Here is a 20967-nt window from a genome sequence, read left to right on the forward strand (position 1 = left end):
AGGTGGGCATCAGGACAGAGCGACATTACTACAAGGTGGGCACCAGGACAGAGCGACATTACTACAAGGTGGGCACCAGGACAGAGCGACATTACTACAAGGTGGGCATCAGGACAGAGCGACATTACTACAAGGTGGGCACCAGGACAGAGCGACATTACTACAAGGTGGGCACCAGGACGGGGTGACATTACTACAAGGTGGGCACCAGGATGGAGCAACCTTACTACAAGGTGGACACCAGGACGGGGCGACATTACTACAAGGTGGGCACCAGGACGGGGCGACATTACTACAAGGTGGGCACCAGGACGGAGCGACATTACTACAAGGTGGGCATCAGGACAGAGCGACATTACTACAAGGTGGGCACCAGGACAGAGCGACATTACTACAAGGTGGGCACCAGGACGGGGTGACATTACTACAAGGTGGGCACCAGGACAGAGCGACATTACTACAAGGTGGGCACCAGGACGGGGTGACATTACTACAAGGTGGGCACCAGGACGGGGTGACATTACTACAAGGTGGGCACCAGGACGGAGCAACCTTACTACAAGGTGGACACCAGGACGGGGCGACATTACTACAAGGTGGGCACCAGGACGGGGCGACATTACTACAAGGTGGGCACCAGGACGGGGTGACATTACTACAAGGTGGACACCAGGACGGAGCGACATTACTACAAGGTGGACACCAGGACGGGGCGACATTACTACAAGGTGGGCACCAGGACGGGGTGACATTACTACAAGGTGGGCACCAGGATGGAGCAACCTTACTATAAGGTGGACACCAGGACGGAGCGACATTACTACAAGGTGGGCACCAGGACGGGGTGACATTACTACAAGGTGGGCACCAGGATGGAGCAACCTTACTATAAGGTGGACACCAGGACGGAGCGACATTACTACAAGGTGGGCACCAGGACGGGGCGACATTACTACAAGGTGGGCATCAGGACAGAGCGACATTACTACAAGGTGGGCACCAGGACAGAGCGACATTACTACAAGGTGGGCACCAGGACGGGGTGACATTACTACAAGGTGGGCACCAGGACAGAGCGACATTACTACAAGGTGGGCACCAGGACGGGGTGACATTACTACAAGGTGGGCACCAGGATGGAGCAACCTTACTACAAGGTGGACACCAGGACGGAGCGACATTACTACAAGGTGGGCACCAGGACGGGGTGACATTACTACAAGGTGGGCACCAGGACGGAGCAACCTTACTACAAGGTGGACACCAGGACGGGGCGACATTACTACAAGGTGGGCACCAGGACGGGGCGACATTACTACAAGGTGGGCACCAGGACGGGGTGACATTACTACAAGGTGGACACCAGGACGGAGCGACATTACTACAAGGTGGACACCAGGACGGGGCGACATTACTACAAGGTGGGCACCAGGACGGGGTGACATTACTACAAGGTGGGCACCAGGATGGAGCAACCTTACTATAAGGTGGACACCAGGACGGAGCGACATTACTACAAGGTGGGCACCAGGACGGGGTGACATTACTACAAGGTGGGCACCAGGATGGAGCAACCTTACTACAAGGTGGACACCAGGACGGGGCGACATTACTACAAGGTGGGCACCAGGACAGAGCGTCATTACTACAAGGTGGGCACCAGGATGTAGCGACATTACTACAAGGTGGGCACCAGGACGTAGCGACATTACTACAAGGTGGGCACCAGGACGTAGCGACATTACTACAAGGTGGGCACCAGGACAGAGCGACATTACTACAAGGTGGGCACCAGGACGTAGCGACATTACTACAAGGTGGGCACCAGGACAGAGCGACATTACTACAAGGTGGGCACCAGGACGGGGTGACATTACTACAAGGTGGACAACAGGACGGGGCGACATTGCTACAAATTGGGCACGAGGACAGAGGGACATTACTACAAGATGGGGAACATTAGAACAAGATGGCGACCAGGATGGGGGACAAGATGCTTGCCAGTATTACTATATGGTGCTAATTGTAAGACATTACTGCATTATTTCAGTTGATCTTATCAGCAGGTCAGAGAAAAGCAGACGCAGAAGAATTATATGCATCGAGGGGGATTTCCTATCATCCCCTGTTATGCCCCCGCCCTCACAAGAGCAGTCCCCAAGTATAGGCTGCTAAGATGTACCCACCACTGTGTGTTTTTCTTCTCCCTACGTGTTTTCCTCCCCCATGTGGGGGATTCATCAGTGGAGTAAAGAGTACCATGCTTTATTTGGATGGGTTGGGAAATGACCGGTGAAACCTAATTGCGGGCTGCCTGTCACTGCAGGAACCCATCACACTTCCCACATACCCTTTACTCCCCTGATGAATCCCCCACATTTACGGAGCACTGGTTAACTTTAGCACATGTACTTTATAAAAAAAAAATAAAAAAAATATATATAAATAAATTATATATTATAGATTCTGGACCATGAAGAAGGCGGGTTCTACCGCTGAAACGCGTAGTCCTATCTGCACGACTTTCCTGCGTTATTGCAGTTTTGAACTGCTTGGACCATTGCATTTTAATGGATTTATGAATAAAAAGAAAAAATTTTTTAACAGCATCCTGGATTGCTCACGTTATTGCTGGACTTTGCTTTGTCGTTGTTATATATATATATATATATATATATATCTCTCTCTATCTAAAAAGAATGAAGCCCCCCCAACGTGTGGCCCGTATACTCATATACTCCAGTTTGAGACCCCTGGTTCAGATTAAAAGCATATTACTGTGTGTGAATACCCCAGTCACAGACCAGGCCTAAATCCCATTAACAATCTGTAGCAAGACTTGAATATAAGCTGGCAAAGAGACAGACCCCAAAGACTTGCAGCAGTAATTTGCAGCAAAAAGTGGTCCTACACAAGTACTGACTCGGGGGGGCTGACTACAAATGGACATCGCAAATTTTCAGATTCATATATTTTTGTGTTGGTGTCCCAATGAAATACATTTAAGTTTGTAGATGTAACGTGAAAAAAATTGGAAAAGTTCACAAGATATAAATACAAGAAGCAGAGATTGGGGTGTGGAGGACGCTGGAATTTTTTTTTTTTTTTTTTAAATTAAAGGCATGAGATATTTCCTCCAAAAGTCATAGGCATAGCAAAGCATACAAAATCAGCAAAAATCACAAAGTTTAAGTCACATGGGTCTAATCCGCGGCTCACAAGGCATCACCGCTTCCTCGGATTACTCTGCTCTTTCATGTCTTGATCACTACAGAGGTAAAGCAGAATGTGGAAGCCGCTTACGACGACACCTGTATAATGTACGATGGATAATTAACGCTGCCACTTTGTAACGCCATGGTCGGGTTTTAATCTGGATTAACAAATCAACCGGCAGCATAGCATCAATGTATTCTAACAAGTTCATTCAATTTTTTTTTTTATGTTTTTGAACATGAAACCTGGTCTGTGGGCATTAGGTTATGGAGAAGAAAGAGTCCAACTTTCATATTAGTCATTGAAATTCCTGTTTAGGAGTCCAGTGGGCGGGCACACTTACAGATTAACAGCTTGTGCTTTATGCACATATATTTAGAGAATATTGTCAATCACCAATTAGGACCACCCACTTGACACTTCAGCAGAGTAGAAATGTCAAAGGAATACAATACAAGCCATACTGAATCTTCTCCCAGAAAGCCATCAGTCTAGTCAACTCCTCCTGGACGATACCATGATGCCGGTAGGTTACACAGCGTTCCTACGCTCACAGGTTCCCTGCAATATTCCAATTACAGTAGTGCTTGAAAGTTTACAAATCCTTTAGGATTTTTCAATTTCTGCCTAAATTTGATCTAAAACTATATCAGATATTCCTACCAGACCTAAAAATAAATCAAGCAAATAAGTAATATTAGAATTGTTTTATGAGGAAAAGAATCCATTCACATATGTGTAATTGGTAAAAGTATGGGAATCTTTAGTGATTATTTGATAATCTGAAGTTGAAATTAGAATCTGCCGTTCTCAAATCAATGGAATGACAATCGGGTGTGAGTGAAGTCTGATTGATGCTCACAACACGTTTGTAGAAGTGTCTCATGTCACAAAGGAGATTTCTGAGACCAGAAGGCGACTTGCTGATGGTCATCAGGTTGAAAAAGGTTAAAAAACATAGCTAAAAAGAGTTTGGGCTACACCAATACAGTCAGACCAGACAGATTGTATATATCTAGAGGAAATTCAAGAGCATTATTACACTCCCAGGCAGTCAGTCAGTTATCAAACATATATCACTCCAACAAGATGTATAAAAGTCTATGAGGTCACAAAGGAACTCAAGGCAACCGCTAAGCAACTAAAGGCCTCTCACATTAGCTAATGTTAATAATCATGAGTACAACATCAGGAGGACACTGAACAACAATGGTGGACATGGCAGGATTGCTATAAGAAAAACACTGCTTTAAAAAAAAACAAAAAAAAACAAAACACAACATTGCTGCCTATCTGCAGTTTACTTAAGATCACCTGGACAAGACAGAAGGCTACTGGGAAAATGTGTTGTGGGCAGAACAAAATAAGTGAAGTTTTAGGTTTGAAAGAAGAAAAAACATAAAAACCTCATACCATCTGTGATACATGGTGGTGATAATACTATCATGGTTTGGGCCAGGATGGCTGCCATCATTGATGGAACAATGAATACTGAATTATACCAGCAAATTCTAGAAGAAAATGTCAGGACATCTGTCTATGAGTGGAATCTCAAGAGAAGATGAATCATGCCATAAGACAACAATGACTTAAAATGAACAAATACTACAAAAGAATGGTTACAGAAGAATCAAGTAAAAGTTATGGAATGGTCAAGTCACAGTCTTGATCTTATGTGTTAGGACCTGATGCAAGTAGTTCATGGGAGAAAACCCACCAACCTAACAGAGGTGAAGATGTTTTGAAGAAAGGAATAGGCTAAAATTATTCCAAGCTGATGTTCAGGACTAATCAATAATTATGAGAATAAGACGGAGCGAGCGAGAAAGAGAGCGAGAGAAATAGAGTATACTTATAGAATATATTTACTCTATATATATTATTTCTTTATATCTACAGTGGGGAAAATAAGTACCGTATTATGCTGAATATAAGGTGCACCCCAAATTTTGAGGAGAAAAATAGGAAAAAAAAAAAAACACAACTTGTTTTTTTAATAAAATGGTGGTGCTTCCTATATATAATTCATGTGTCTTATTGCTCACTGGGGGTGGTGGCTGCGGTGAAGCGGGGTCCCAGGGTCACCGCTGGAGGAGGCAAGAGTGGAGCGTTGCTGCAGGCTACAATGAGGGGGTGTTCGGATGTGCGGCGCACCGTTGCGGGTGTTCGGTGCTGCGGGGGCTCTGCCGACATCTTGTGAAAGCCCAGAGCCCCCTCTGTTCCATGGTTTCCTATGTGGTGGACTGGACTCCGGGAAAATGGCTGCCGGCCGGGGTCGGCACATGCGCAGATGGAGATCTCGGCACCAAGATCTCAGGAGATGAGATCTTTCACAAGATGTCGGCAGAGCCCTCGCACCACCGAACACCCGAAGCGGCGCGCCGCACTTCTGAACACCCCCTCCTCCTCATCCTGCGGCCTGCAGTAATGCTCCACTCTTGTCTCCTCCAGTGGCGACCCTAGGGCCTTGCTCCACGGCAGCCGGTAAGGTACATTCGCATTATAACACACACATTGTCCCCCAAAATTTAGGGGAAAAAGTGCGTCTTATCTGAAAAATACGGTATTTGATGCACTTCCGATTTTGCACGTTCTCCCACCTACACATAATGGAGAGGTCTGTAATTTTTATCATAGGTACACTTCAACTGTGAGAGACAGAATCTAAAAGTAAATATCAGAAAATCACATTGTATGTTTTTTACATAATTTGCATTTTTGGCATGAAATAAGAATTTGATACAATAGAAAAACAGAACTTAATTTTTGGTGCAGAAACCTTTCTTTGCAATTAGAGGTCAGATGTTTCCTGTAGTTCTTGACCAAGTTTGCACACACTGCAGCAGGGATTTTAGCCCACTCCTCCATACAGATCTTCTCCAGATCTTTCATATTTCGGGGCGGTCGCTGGGCAACATTGAGTTTCAGCTCCCTCCAAAGATTTGGGTTCAGGCCTGGAGACTGGCTAGGCCTCTCCAGGACCCTGAAATGCTTCTTATGGAGCCACTCCTCAGTTACCCTGGCTGTGGATTTCGGATCATTGTCATGCTGGAAGACCCAGCCACAATCAATCTTCAATGCTCTTACTGAGGGAAGGAGGTTGTTGGCCAAAATCTCGCAATACATGACCCCATCCATCCTCCCTTCAATATGACACAGTCGTCCTGTCCCCTTTGCAGAAAAGCACCCACAAAGTAGGTTATTCCCACCATGCTTCACGGTTGGGTTGATATTCTTGGGAGTGTACTCATCCTTCTTCCTCCAAACACGGCGAGTGTAGCTGATACCAAAAAGATCTATTGTTGTCTCATCTGACCACATGACCTTCTCCCATGCCTCCTCTGGATAATACAGATGGTCTTTGCCAAACTTCAAACGGGCCTGGACATGTGCTGGTGTGAGCAGGGAGACCTCGGTGCCCTACAGGATTTTAATCCATGACGGCGTAGTGCGTTACTAACGGTAATGTTTGAGACTCTTTAGGTCATTGACCAGGTCCTCCCGTGTAGTTCTGGGCTGATTCTTGCCCTCTCTCAGAATCATCTTTACCCCACGAGGCGAGATCTTGCATGGAGCACCAGACCGAGGAAGACCAACAGTCATCTTGTGTTTCTTCCATTTTCTAATAAATGCACCAACACAGTTGTTGCCTTCTCACCAAGCTGCTTGCCTTTTGTACTGTAGCCCATCCCAGCCTTGTGCAGGTCTACAATTTTGTCCCTGGTGTCCTTAGATGGCTCTTTGGTCTTGGCCATGGTGGAGTGGTTGGAGTGTGATTGATTGTGTGGACAGGCGTCTTTTATACAGGTAACAAGTTCAAATAGGTGTAATTAATACAAATAATGACTGCAGAGCAGGAGGCTTCTTAAAGAAAAACTAACAGATCTGTGACAGACAGAATTCTTGCTTGTTGGTAGGTGATCAAATACTTCTTTCATGCAATAAAATGCAATTCAATAAGGTAAAAACCATGCAATGTGATCTTCTGGTTATTTTAAGATTCTGCCTCTCACAGTTAAAGTATACCTATGATAAAAATTAGAGAGAGTTCTTTGTAGGTGGGAAAAATTGCAAAAATCGGCAGTGTATCCAACTTTCTCCTTTCGATTTTCCTCACTGTAGCCATCTACTGTGTGTGTGTGTGTGTGTGTGTGTATGTATATATATATTTATTTTACTCACTTATGTAGCGCCATTAATTCCACAGAGCTTTACAGATATCACTGTCCCCATTGGGGCTCACAATCTAAATTCTCTTTCAGTGTCTTTGGAATGTGGGAGGAAATTGGAAAACCCGGAAGAAGCCTAAGAACATACAAACACCTTGCAGATGTTGCCCTTGGTGCGATTTGAACCCAGGACCACAGAGCTGCAAGGCTGCAGTGCTAACCACTAAGCCACCTGTGCTTTATATAATATATCTCTCTATATCTCTATGCAAATAGTCTCTTCAGAGAGGAAGAGGACTTGAACTCTAGTGCCACCTATTGGAACTAGCAATCCTCCAAGGTTATTGACTTGTAGGATTGCTACATCCAATAGGTGGCAGTAGAGTTCAAGTCCTCTTCCTCTCCGAAGTGACAATTTTGCTTATTGGCCTGACAAAATTGTTGTTACCTTTCAAAAATTGTGGGTAAACAACTTTTGTTTCATACATGTGATGCCCATTCAAATCTCACCTGTGGCAAGTAACTGGTGTGGGCAATATGAAAATCACATCTGAAGCCAGATAAAAAGGTTAGATGTGGACTCAAGCTTTGCCTTGTGTGTCTGCGTGCCACACTAAGCATGGAGAACAGAAGGAGTACAAGAGAACTGACCGAGGACTTGATATTTTTGAACAATTTTGGTTCTCAACATTCTCAAGGTTACAAGTCCATCTCCAGAGATCGTGATGTTCCTTTGTCATAATATAAATAAAGAAGTTTACAACCCATGGCACTGTAGCTAATCTCCCTGGATGTGGACGACAGAGAAAACTTGATCAAAGGTTGCAACGCAGGACAGTCTGGATGCTGGATAAGCAGCGCCATTCAAGTTCCCAAAAAATTCAAGCTGTCCTGCAGGCTCAGGGTGCATCAGTGTCAGTGTGAAACATCAGTTGACATTTGAATGAAATGAAACACTATGGTAGGAGACCCAGAATGAACCCCAATGCTGACACAGGCATAAAAAATCCTAGACTGCAGTTTGCTAAAATTTACTGTAATAAGCCAAAATCCTTCTGGGAAATAATCTTGTGGACAGATGAAACCAAGATGGAGGATTTTGGTAAAGCACATCATTCTTCTGTTTACCGAAAACAGAATGATGCCTACAAAGAAAAGAACACAGTACCGACAGTCAAATATGGAGGGGGTTCATAGAGGTTTGTTTTGCTGCATTTGCACTGGTTGCAAGGCATCATGAAATCTGAAGATTACCAAAGGATTTGGGTCGTAATGTTGCGCCCAGTGTAAGACAGCTGGGTTTTTGTTCTAGGTCATGGGTCTTCAAGCAGGACAATGACCCCAAACATACTTCAAGAAGCACCCAGAAAAGGATGCAAACAACGCTGGAGAGTTCTGAAGTGGCAGCAATGAGTCCAGATCCAAATCCCATTGAACTCCTGTGGAGAGATCTTAAAATTGCTGTTGAGAGAAGGCGACTTCAAATATGAGAGACCTGGATCAGTTTACAAAAGAAGTGTGGTCCAAAATTCCAGGAGAGAGGTGTAAGAAACTCATTGATGGTTATAGGAAGCGAATGATTGCAATTATTAATTTCAAAAGGTGTGCAACCAAATATTAAGTTGAGGGTGACAACAATTTTAAGGGTTTTGTGAGAAATTATGTCCGATTTGCCTTTTCCTCATTTTTTTGTGTTGTTCCAATACAAATAAAAGGAAATACAATATGTTTCTGTTTAAAGTCCGGCTGGTTTATTTCAGGCCTCAAAGCACATCACAGGAAACCCAAATACAGGCTTCGTCCAGCACAAAGTAAAACAAAGCAACAGGTCCATACAATAGTGCTCGCCTTAGGAAAGGCACTCAATCCAGGAGATCTGCACACCTCCAGAAACACACACGTTTCAATTTACAAAGTGAACCACACCCAGGGGTGGAGATATGGTGAGCAGTCCACTCTCCCAACTCTCCAGCTGCTCACAAACAATCTATCATGGCTTTTTTAACCCCTTTTATTCCTAGATGTACTAAAACATTACCCAGGTATATCGCCAATCCACTATGTGTCCGACAGCCACATTAGGCTGAGTTCACACGTGGTGTTTTTTTCGCGTTTCCGTGGCGGTTTTAACCGCGCGATTTTGCCGCGAAAACGCGAAAAATAAGCATCCCATGCATTCCTATGGGATTCCGCAATGCTGTGCTAATGCTGCGGTTTTTACAGCGGCGGAATCGCTTCGTGGTAAAAACCGCAGCATGCTCATTAATTTGCGGAATCGCGGCGATCCCGCACCCATAGGAATGCATTGTTCCGCTTACTTTCCGCATGTGGCTGTGCACACCATGCGGAAAGTAAGCAGAACAATTGCGGATGGTACCCATGGTCCGGAGGAGAGGAAACTGTCCTCCAGGCTTTGGGTACCATATCCCTGTAAAAAATAGAATTTAAAAATAAAAAATATTGTTATTCTCACCCTCCGGCGTCCCGCGCAGCCTTCCCGCTTCTCTTCACGCTCTCGTTCCCAGTAGTCCTTTGCGAAAATGCTCGCGATGACGTCCCTTCTCTCGGGATCGCGAAGTCTCGCGGTCATTCGCGCGACGTCATCGCGAATTACTGCGAGACGTCGCGATCCCGCGAGAACGGACGTCATCGCGGGCATTTTCGCAAAGGATTACTGGGAACGGATGCGCGGGACGTCGGAGGGTGAGAATAACACTATTTTTTTTACATTCTATCTTTTACTACTGATGCTGCATAGGCAGCCTCAGTAGTAAAAAGTTGGTCACACTCGTCAAACACTATGTTTGACGATTGTGACCAACCTGTCAATCAGTTCTCCAAGCGATGCTACAGATCGCTTGGAAAACGCTAGCATTTTGCAAGCCAAATACGCTTGCAAAATGCTAGTTTTTCCGCAGGAAAATCGCGGGAATTTAAAATGCGATTTTCCCGCGGACTGGAATTCCGGAATTCTCGCGGTAATTTCCGCGAGAGTTCCGGTACGTGTGCACTTAGCCTTACAATATACGTATATTATATAAGGAACATTGAATGGTTAAGACCACATATGTAATTATGGAGCTACACTCAACACGGAGGTTTTAACGTAGCAATTACCAAGACACACATCTGCAGTGCGTCCAACCCAAGAGAGTGGCGGAAGGGAAGCGGCTCAGTGCTACTGCCGTCATGACCTTCCCCGGCACAGATGGCAGATTAAAAGATTCTGCATTTATACATACTGAACATACATTCATTGCGCTTTCATCCCTGTCCTACAAACAGAAATCGTTTCACCCTGTCACTTGAAACAGGAAAAAAAAGTCTCAGGTTGATGATCGTAATAGTAAAATTAGTACTAATATTAGTATAATAGTAGTAAGCTTAACAATAGTACTAATAATAATGGTAACAATAGTCAAATTAGTAGTGAAAATATTAGCAGCAGCAATAATACTACTAATAGTAGTACTACTACAATTTAAAGGGGTTGTCCACAACCCGGTATTATTGGCCTCAGAGTGCTTTATAAATTAAAGGGGTTGTCCAGGTTTGGGGCCAAGTCTACAGTCACTATGTGACTCCTCACAGAGCGGTAAGGATTCTCAGACTGATGGGCGCGTGACCGCAAGTATGCGAGATTTGCATGCTTCCGGCCACATGCTGACTAGACGTGTCGGCTCTTGTACCATTCACTTGTTCTGAGCTAGAATGCTCATGTCTAGTTGGCACGCGACCGCATGTATGCAAATCGCATACTTCGTGTCACATGAAGACTGGCAGCACCAGAGATTCCTGACAGTGCGCGCGGTGTGGATTTACTAGTCTGCTCAGACTGACTACAGACTTGAGCCCAAAGCCTGGACATCTCCTTTAACAAAAATCTATACTTACCACCCAGACTGGGTATCATATATGGATATGACGTTTATTGATTGATCCTCCTGATGAACCGCTACAGGCGGGGAAACGCGTCGGGGTTGACCTGCACATAAGTGACTTTGTTTATTATACTATGATTCTGAATATACCCTTGAGAGGGGCTAATTTGTATTATCTGTCTGTTGGACATATTAGTCTGTCACATATGGTCATGATGTGGAGGTATTAGATTTTTTATCTTTAATAGTATCCTGGGGTCCTACTGTAGCCTAAGGCAACTTTAATGTTCATTGCTATAATATCAGAAGGGCATACCTGCATATGACAAGCAATTTATTGGTTAATATACCCTTGTGTGGGGGTTCTATCAGGACAACATTAATTGTTTTGAGGTTTTGCTTGAGCTTAGGGCATTTTGAAGTTTCATTTCTGCACTATCAGATTATTATTTTCCCTCCTGTCTGAAAAGGGACTAGTAGGGGAGTGAGGGATAGTCCACGTTAAGTGGGGGCGCCAATTCTCGTTTTTAGGGTACCAACCTCCACGGCTAGGAAGGTATCAGTGAGCCTTAGAATAGGGCTATGTAGCATCCCAGCGTAGGTCTGGTTATTTTTGGCATTGGCCATTTTTCACTGGGATAGGTGTTTTTTAATGTATAAAATAAATAATTCGTTTTAAGGGATTTATATGTTCGCACACCACCCAGACTGGTCCCACTCCTCTCTTTCACTTGGATGACAAAGGTCCGAGTATAAACACTGTACATCCGTTTGGAGAGAATTATGAAGGCTGCAGCCGATCAGCAGCCAACAATTGGCCGCAGCGGTCACATGACATCATTTATGTCATTAGACCGGTGGGGGGGAAAAAAAAAATCAGAGCAGAGGACCGGCAACAGTCTGAGAAACCAGGATCGATTTTGGATAATTGATAAAGCCCACTAAGACCATTAGAAAGAAGTTGTTCGGTGGAGGACAACCTCTCTAAAAGTAAAAATAAATAAATATTAACAAATATTGTGAGAGAAGAAAAGGATGATTTATAGCAACCTCCAGAACAATATTTGATCAGGTCTTTACACCCTACCAGGAAATTATTAACTAAAATGCCTATAGACATTAGTAAATGAGAACGATAAGCGGAGGAAAGGGATGTCCGTCACATGGAGACCCCCACCTGCTATACTCGCCCTGCATGTTAAATACTATTAAGTCCAGCTCAACCTCATGTAACTTTACTATGACGTGTTATATATATATATATATATATATTTATATATTATGAAAAAAAAAAATTCAAATTCTCATCTAATGTTGCAGTTTTAAACAGCTGGCCACTAGATGGCAACATATAACCTAAAAAGATAGAAAGACCGGCATTTACCAAGATGGCCTCATCTCATGATCTCATGCCACTTCTTATATCTGCCCAGAATGTGCTGCCAGGTGTTCACTTCTTTATATTAGTAACCATCTAACACATCAGAAAACCTGCTCGATTTAAGTTCTCAAAAATATTTTTTTTAAGCATAAAACACTTTAAAAACTTAGCTAGCTACATTTTTGCAAAACTTGTGACTTGCACAAAAGTTTTTGCAAAATTTGGCATTTTCATAATCGTTAAAATGGGCGGAGCATGAACTGGATGGGGTGTGCCCACCTTCACACATCAAAGTCGAGAAAAATTATACCACCTTTGCTGTGCGCAAGTTAAGGTCATGTGCACACGGTGCGGATTCTGCGGCGGATCCGCAGCGTTTTTGGCCTTGCAGAACCGCAGCAGATTTTGCTGCGTTGTACAGTACCATTGTATTCAATGGAAATTAAAAAACGCTGTGCACATGCTGCTGATTTTTCTGTGGTTTACAATCCGCAGCATGTCAATTCTTTGTGCGGAATCCGCAGCGGTTTTACACCTGCTCCATTGTCCAGGTGTCAAACCGCAGGCTAATCCGCAGGTCTTTTGACCTGCGGATTTACCTATGGATTTTTCCAAATCCGCAGCACCTTCCACTACGTGTGCACATGGCATCACGCCGGAAAGCTGCTCCAGTCACTGACAGGACTTGTGAAATGTGCCCAATTCATTAAATGCAGTGCGCCTCATATACACACACGTGCATAAACTGTAGTGGATGTGGGGCAAAGCGCCTGACAATGGAGATATGAATGTTAATTTGGAGGAAAGTTAGTAAGGATGATAGTATTATTCGGACAGGAAGTAGAAATGATTTCTGTGTGTCACCTGATGTACAGGGCTTTTGACATCTTAAAAGATGAATTTTCAGCACATTTTCACATATAAAAGTGGTATGGCTGTGTAGTAGCTTGTCCCCCAATAGAAATTGATATCTTATTTGTAGAGATCTAATGTGCCAGCCATGGGAAAGCTAGAAAAGAAATCAAAAACAGGCAGCAAGTGCACAGGGGCGTGTCAGTGCTCTTCTTCCTGGTGCACTGACACACCCCATACCTTATTTACATACAGTGGGGCAAAAAAGTATTTAGTCAGTCAGCAATAGTGCAAGTTCCACCACTTAAAAAGATGAGAGGCGTCTGTAATTTACATCATAGGTAGACCTCAACTATGGGAGACAAACTGAGAAAAAAAAATCCAGAAAATCACATTGTCTGTTTTTTTTTTTTCATTTTATTTGCATATTATGGTGGAAAATAAGTATTTGGTCAGAAACAAAATTTCATCTCAATACTTTGTGATATATCCTTTGTTGGCAATGACAGAGGTCAAACGTTTTCTGTAAGTCTTCACAAGGTTGCCACACACTGTTGGTATGTTGGCCCATTCCTCCATGCAGATCTCCTCTAGAGCAGTGATGTTTTTGGCTTTTCGCTTGGCAACATGGACTTTCAACTCCCTCCAAAGGTTTTCTATAGGGTTGAGATCTGGAGACTGGCTAGGCCACTCCAGGACCTTGAAATGCTTCTTACGAAGCCACTCCTTCGTTGCCCTGGCGGTGTGCTTTGGATCATTGTCATGTTGAAAGACCCAGCCACATTTCATCATCAATGCCCTTGCTGATGGAAGGAGGTTTGCACTCAAAATCTCACGATACATGGCCCCATTCATTCTTTCATGTACCCGGATCAGTCGTCCTGGCCCCTTTGCAGAGAAACAGCCCCAAAGCATGATGTTTCCACCACCATGCTTTACAGTAGGTAAACTCAGTATTCTTTTTCCTCCAAACACGACAAGTTGTGTTTCTACCAAAAACAGTTCCAGTTTGGTTTCATCAGACCATAGGACATTCTCTCAAAACTCCTCTGGATCATCTAAATGCTCTCTAGCAAACTTCAGACGGGCCCGGACATGTACAGGCTTAAGCAGTGGGACACGTCTGGCACTGCAGGATCTGAGTCCATGGTGGCGTAGTGTGTTACTTATGGTAGGCCTTGTTACATTGGTCCCAGCTCTCTGCAGTTCATTCACTAGGTCCCCCCGCGTGGTTCTGGGATTTTTGCTCACCGTTCTTGTGATCATTCTGACCCCACGGGGTGGGATTTTGCATGGAGCACCAGATCGAGGGAGATTATCAGTGGTCTTGTATGTCTTCCATTTTATAATTATTGCTCCCACAGTTGATTTCTTCACTCCAAGCTGGTTGGCTATTGCAGATTCAGTCTTCCCAGCCTGGTGCAGGGCTACAATTTTGTTTCTGGTGTCCTTTGACAGCTCTTTGTTCTTCACCATAGTGGAGTTTGGAGTCAGACTGTTTGAGGGTGTGCACAGGTGTCTTTTTATACTGATAACAAGTTTAAACAGGTGCCATTACTACAGGTAATGAGTGGAGGAAAGAGGAGACTCTTAAAGAAGAAGTTACAGGTCTGTGAGAGCCAGAAATCTTGATTGCTTGTTTCTGACCAAATACTTATTTTCCACCATAATGTGCAAATAAAATGAAAAAAAAACAGACAATGTGATTTTCTGGATTTTTTTTTCTCAGTTTGTCTCCCATAGTTGAGGTCTACCTATGATGTAAATTACAGACGCCTCTCATCTTTTTAAGTGGTGGAACTTGCACTATTGCTGACTGACTAAATACTTTTTTGCCCCACTGTATAACTTCTACACTCAATTTCTCCTGAATGGCATATCGTATCCCTACAAATAAGGTATCCTTTTAATTAGGAGGAGATGCCTTGTACAGCCATACCACTACTTCTATATATAAAACCTATAGGATGGACATCCCACCACTCACACCACGTCAGATACCATACATTATAAATGTGACTGGTCGGTAGAAGTCTCCAGATATAACTAATTGCTTAATTGCTAAAGATAAGCTGAAAAGTCCATATTTACCTATGAAGTCACACAGGGCGGCTGCCAGTGTTTATAATGCTGGTGCAATCCCAGGTGACGTCATGGTAAATATGGCTAGTGTGCTTAGTCAGTGACAAGTTATACAGCAAGAACACGCAAGCCGGTGATTTAGACTGCAGAGCCACCCCAGCTCTACGGACTGATATACTCAACGCTTCTTCTGCAGAATGATCCATTTAGCAGTCAGGAACTCCCAGCAAAGGCAAGTCCCATCATAGGCTTATCCTGGACGCCAACAGTGGTTCTGATGATCAGTTCAGCCGTGTATGCATACACAGAGCAGCAATCATAATTCTGCTGCCTGCTAGCCATTGTGTGGTAAGATCTTATCTGCGTTCCCTGCTGGCCCACTGTCTGCACAAGGCATGCCACCTAGTGTTCCCAGAGCACACGTCCAACAGTGCACTTAAGTGGAATAAGGAAGGCTATCTAAATAATTGTGAAAACCCCTGCACAATTAGGAGTGCAGCTCCGGAGGATAACCCAGAGTCTTTGAATTTCCCTGTAGAAACTGACCACATAGGACAATGCCACTTACAACATGAAGTCTTGCTCCCAGCAGGGCTGGTCTCCCCTCACTGTCACCGTTGTGCTCTTCACATTTTGGACTTTCAAAGTTACATAAGTGTTAAATTTATCTACAAGAAAAAAAAAAAAAAAAAAAAAGAAAGAAAGAAGGACACCAGGTTATTACAGGAGTTAGGCTCGAAATGTGAAACAGCATTTCTGGGAAGAAAAAAAAACACAAATATTTTCACACTTTCTTGAGTTTGCCCCATTTAGCACTGCTTCTAGTCTAGTCTATGCAGCTGAGAACAGAATCAGTCTCCTTCTCCCCCTGGCAGCTAACAATACTTAGTACATTTATTGTTTTTAGATACTGTTGTCCTCCTGGAAGGAGTTAAAATTGTAACTTAAGACTGTTTCTAAAGAAGACTAAAAATATCAGTGAAAACAAAAGTCTCTAAAACAGCCCCCCATCCCACTCATTCATCCCCAAGTTCTCGGAGGATCGAGAACAGGCATAAATCCAAGATGAAAGAAATTGTCAGCTCTCTAACTTTCGTTAAAACTGTCCTTTATTAATCATCACGCAGTATGAACATTTAAAAAACAAAAATCACAAACTCATGTAAAACTGATGCGTTTCAGACGACACACAGCCTTACTTGTCACAATGAGTAAGGACCTGCACTGTCCGAAACGCGTCAGCTACTTTATATGCACTTGAGGTTTTTTTTCATGTTTCGTAAGGATCACTAAAGAACAGAGTTTTCAAAAAAAGTAACAGAGCTGGCAATTTCTATTATCTTCTTTAGAAAACTAATAATTCGCTCCAAAGCCCCAAAATGTCGAAAAAAGAAAAAGAAAAAGAACACAAAGAAGAAAGAAAAAGTAAACAGATGAATAATATAGATAAGTCAAGTTCTTAGATCTAAAAAAGTGTTGGAATATGAATAATGTGAAAGACAAACCTCTTTCTATGTTAAACAGAACGATGACCTATTGTTTAAATCAAGTTTTTGTCTTAAAAGAGTAACCGTCATTTTATTTATTTCCCAGAAATCAATGGTACACATAAAAATAAGACACTTTGTGATATATTTTTTATCAGAGAAACCTGTTTCTTTCCCCTTCTGAACTCATCGTTCACTCTCAACTCACAGGTAAAGCCTGTTTCTAGTGAAGACAGATTATTACATTACCGAAATAAGAGACGGCAGTTGGTGCTCATAAAGTTCTATGAAGGGGGAGGAGCTAGAGACTGCAAGTTCTCATGAAACACTTACATTTTAAATGTACCACTGGCCACAATATTTGATCCAGTTCCTGTACTGTACAGCAATTTCATTATCAGCACAGACTGATTCACAATGAAGAGTAACAGTTCTATAATATATAACAGTATTCCCCATTTTCAATGGGCGATGTCGCAGCTCACCTCCTACCCCTGTACCAGGGCGGACCACAAGTTTGTTTCCATACATATTCCTCCTCCAGCCTTGATGTGACTCTCAGATATGCATACAGAGACAGAACTCCAGTCTCCTCAAAAGCAAATTGCCTCTTTAGAGAGGACTAAAACTGTAGTGCCACCTACTGGAAGTAGTAACCCTAAAATCAATATCGACTCTTAGGATAAAATCCAAACTAGACACTCCATTTCAACACGTGTGTTTCAGGGCACTGCCCCTCATCAGTGCAAACCAAGAGATACAGTTTGGCTGTGCGAGAGGCCTCCGTCTGGGGTGTATGGGGAAACGTTTCTCCTTGCGTTTGATGACATACGAGTCAGCAGAGGATCAAAATGAAGCAGATCATTAATTATAAGCGCTCTTGGAAAGAAAAAATTAATGTCACTTCTTTAAACCTGTAGTTTTCTAGCTACTGCAAAATTAGGACTCCAGGTATGCCTGGACATGGTTTTGCAGCAGCTGGAAAGCAGTAGGTTAAGGACCCCAAACCTAGATGGACAGTACCTTAAAGGCTGGTGCTAGATGGCTTCTTTGGACAATGATCCATGGTGGATCAGGGTAGATGATCTCCTAATTGCACGTCATCCTCACCCTATTTTAACAGTGCGTGGAGCCCTCGATTCAATTCACAATCCACTACCTGTAAATGAACGCTGGGAGGTATCTCACTGTCACGCTCAGCATTTCACACTTTTTCCTGCATGTATAATTAAATACCCTGTCAATACAGATGCCAAGAATATGGCAGATTTATGGCCGAGAAACAGCTTGCCAGTTATTGCGGGGTGTGGAAAGTGATTATTTAGGCGCTTAGGGGACATCTGGGTGTAATGTGAGCCAGCAGTGCCTTGTACCGAGCACCGCCGGCCTCCAGATGACCCAGCATCGGACTTCCTTTATATCGGGTGCAGCTGCTCAGGGTCCAGGATTGGGGTGCGACTGCTCAGATGATATACGGCAGATCCCATAGCCTTGCCTTAGAAGGGAGGAAGGAAAGAATAGTTCTGGCTCTCTTGTCCCAGGATACCAGCCAAAATTATAGTCAACTAATAAATGTTGGCAGAGTGACCATCTACCAAACACTTCTCCCTTCATACTGGGCAAAAGGGTTAAACCGCAATCTCTCTGGGTATTGTAGTTCCCCCCCCCCCCCATCCCCTTAATTAATTTTGTTGCCCTCCTTTGTTGTACTCACTCTAGTTCCATTATGTCCTTCCTGAGCACCGGTGCCCAAAACTGTACACAGTACTCCATGTGCGGTCTAACCAGAGATTTGTACAGAGGCAGTATAATGCTCTCATCATGTGTATCCAGACCTCTTTTAATGCACCCCATGATCCTGTTTGCCGTGGCAGCTGCTGCCTGGCACTGGCTGCTCCAGATAAGTTTATCATTAACTAGGATCCCAGAGTCCTTCTCCATGTCAGATTTACCCAGTGGTTTCCCGTTCGGTGTGTAATGGTGATCTTTATTCCTTCTTCCCATGTGTATAACCTTACATATATCATTGTTAAACCCCAAATGTCTGTTTTCGGCCTTACTATGTTAACATACTATGTATGACAATCAGGATACACCAGGATGAATGGGAGCAACAACAACAGTCTGGAGGACTACAGGCAGCCACAGGAATCAAGTCATTTATTGCCTCCAGCAGCTGCAGGAATTTTTTTCTTACTTGCAGAGTAGGAACACTGGTATTTCAAGAGCCATAGAGAGCAAGTAATGGGGATCTCCAATGTGGCTATGAGAGTAAAAGACTGAGGCGTGTGGGGCTTGTGTTTAGGAGGTAAAAGAACGAAAACATTGTTTGGGTGGTCGACCATTCTTGGATCTACTAGTCATCAGGAAGCTGAAGCAGGTGGGAATACTGAGGAAGGTTGCCAAGCTGCGCTGGACTGGAAGATAAGACCTGAGCTTGGAACCACCAAGAAGACAGATCAAGGAGGCAGCGGTGGTGGGAAAATGCAATATTCCCAAGGGCTGTGTACTGGGTAAAGGAAAGTTAACAGGGCCTTGGCTATTTTGTGGAAGAGCTTACAAGCTTGGAGATATACCACAGAAAAATGGGGTTTGGTAAATGGCTGGCATAGGAGCAATGGCGTACACTTTGTGAGACTTAGGGACTGCTTCGTGAAGGGTTACCGTGATGTGGTGAAGCAGCTTGGTATATATTTTTTACAAAAAACATATCGACTAAATACCCTGTATTTGTTATCCAGCACTTGCTGATTACTGTCATGTTTTTACTGCAGAGTATTTTTTCAAATTTGTTATTTTGTGTTTTCTTGTTGTGTCTCAGCCATTGGGTGGTGTGAGCATTGTCTTACCGACTTGTTCACACTTGTGCATGTTACATATGTTTTTAATCCGTTTTTTCCTTGCTCAGCATGGTTTGGGAGACCCCACCCCTCTCCTGTGTAACATGCACATAAATGAGCTGTCATGCACCACAAGCCCATACTAAGAAGCGCCTGTCCGAATCCTGTTCATTTTAGACACTGTTCAGATGTTCAGGTTTTACATACATTAGATAGGGACTGCTTTGTGAAGGGTTACCGTGATGTGGTGAAGCAGCTTGGTATATATTTTTTGCAAAAAACATATCAACTAAATACTCTGTATTTGTTATACAGCAGTTGCTGATTACTGTCATGTTTTTACTGCAGAGTATTTTTTCAAATTTGTTATTTTGTGTTTCACTTTGTGAGACGGGTTGTGAGAATTTTTGGTGGTGGAATCAGCAGGTCTTCATATGCCTAGCATTAGTGGTTTACAGACAATGGAAAGAAAACCACAAGCATAATGGGAGGGCGGCTCATCAGTGCCGGGACACAGGCACCATTCCATTTGCCCAGTCACAAGGCTAGTCTGGGTGCTCAACGACTATGGGCATGACTGGCACTAATAGTGGGCAACCAGGTTGTCACGCTCAGCTATGGAGCAGCGGTGATGTCAGGCACAGGGGTGCCGTAGCTTGGAAATCAAAAGCCACAATCTGTGGGGTTCCTATGTCTCTGTTGTATAGGTGTGCATCACGCGGGAGGGGGTTTCAAACATTGGAAATTCTAAAACAAAGTTGTCTCTTCACAGGCAAACTCTAAATTTGAGTCACTGGCCCTCAAATTTGGGGAAACTTCCTTATGATGTCTTTATGCTCCAATAGGGATTGTTGTAAAGGGAGAAAAAAAAACACAACAATGAGCACCAAGTATGAGCTTTGCTCCACTATGTGACTGATAGGCCAGTATGACCACAGAAGCCATGCTACAAGTCATACATGTAGTGGGATAGTCCGAGTCGTGCAATTATAATGGAAATGTGGCCCCTAATAGAGCATATCCATAAAATGGCACAAAAAAAAAAAAAAAAAACACCTG

At 43.6% G+C, this 20967-nt stretch overlaps 1 protein-coding gene across 5 annotated transcripts in view; it reads right to left on the reverse strand.

Annotated features, from left to right (window-relative positions):
- Positions 1 to 20967, reverse strand: part of UNC13B (unc-13 homolog B) — a 409040-nt gene that overhangs the window by 322578 nt on the left and 65495 nt on the right. For all 5 annotated transcript variants that reach the window (XM_073553139.1, XM_073553142.1, XM_073553141.1 and 2 more), the window contains exon 4: positions 16150 to 16249. In XM_073553139.1, the coding sequence (XP_073409240.1) occupies positions 16150 to 16249 (100 nt within the window). The remainder of the gene's footprint in view (positions 1 to 16149; positions 16250 to 20967) is intronic.

The sequence above is a fragment of the Dendrobates tinctorius genome, unplaced genomic scaffold, assembly GCF_039654945.1.
Source record: "Dendrobates tinctorius isolate UK_male_01 unplaced genomic scaffold, ASM3965494v1 ptg000197l, whole genome shotgun sequence".
NCBI lineage: Eukaryota > Metazoa > Chordata > Amphibia > Anura > Dendrobatidae > Dendrobates > Dendrobates tinctorius.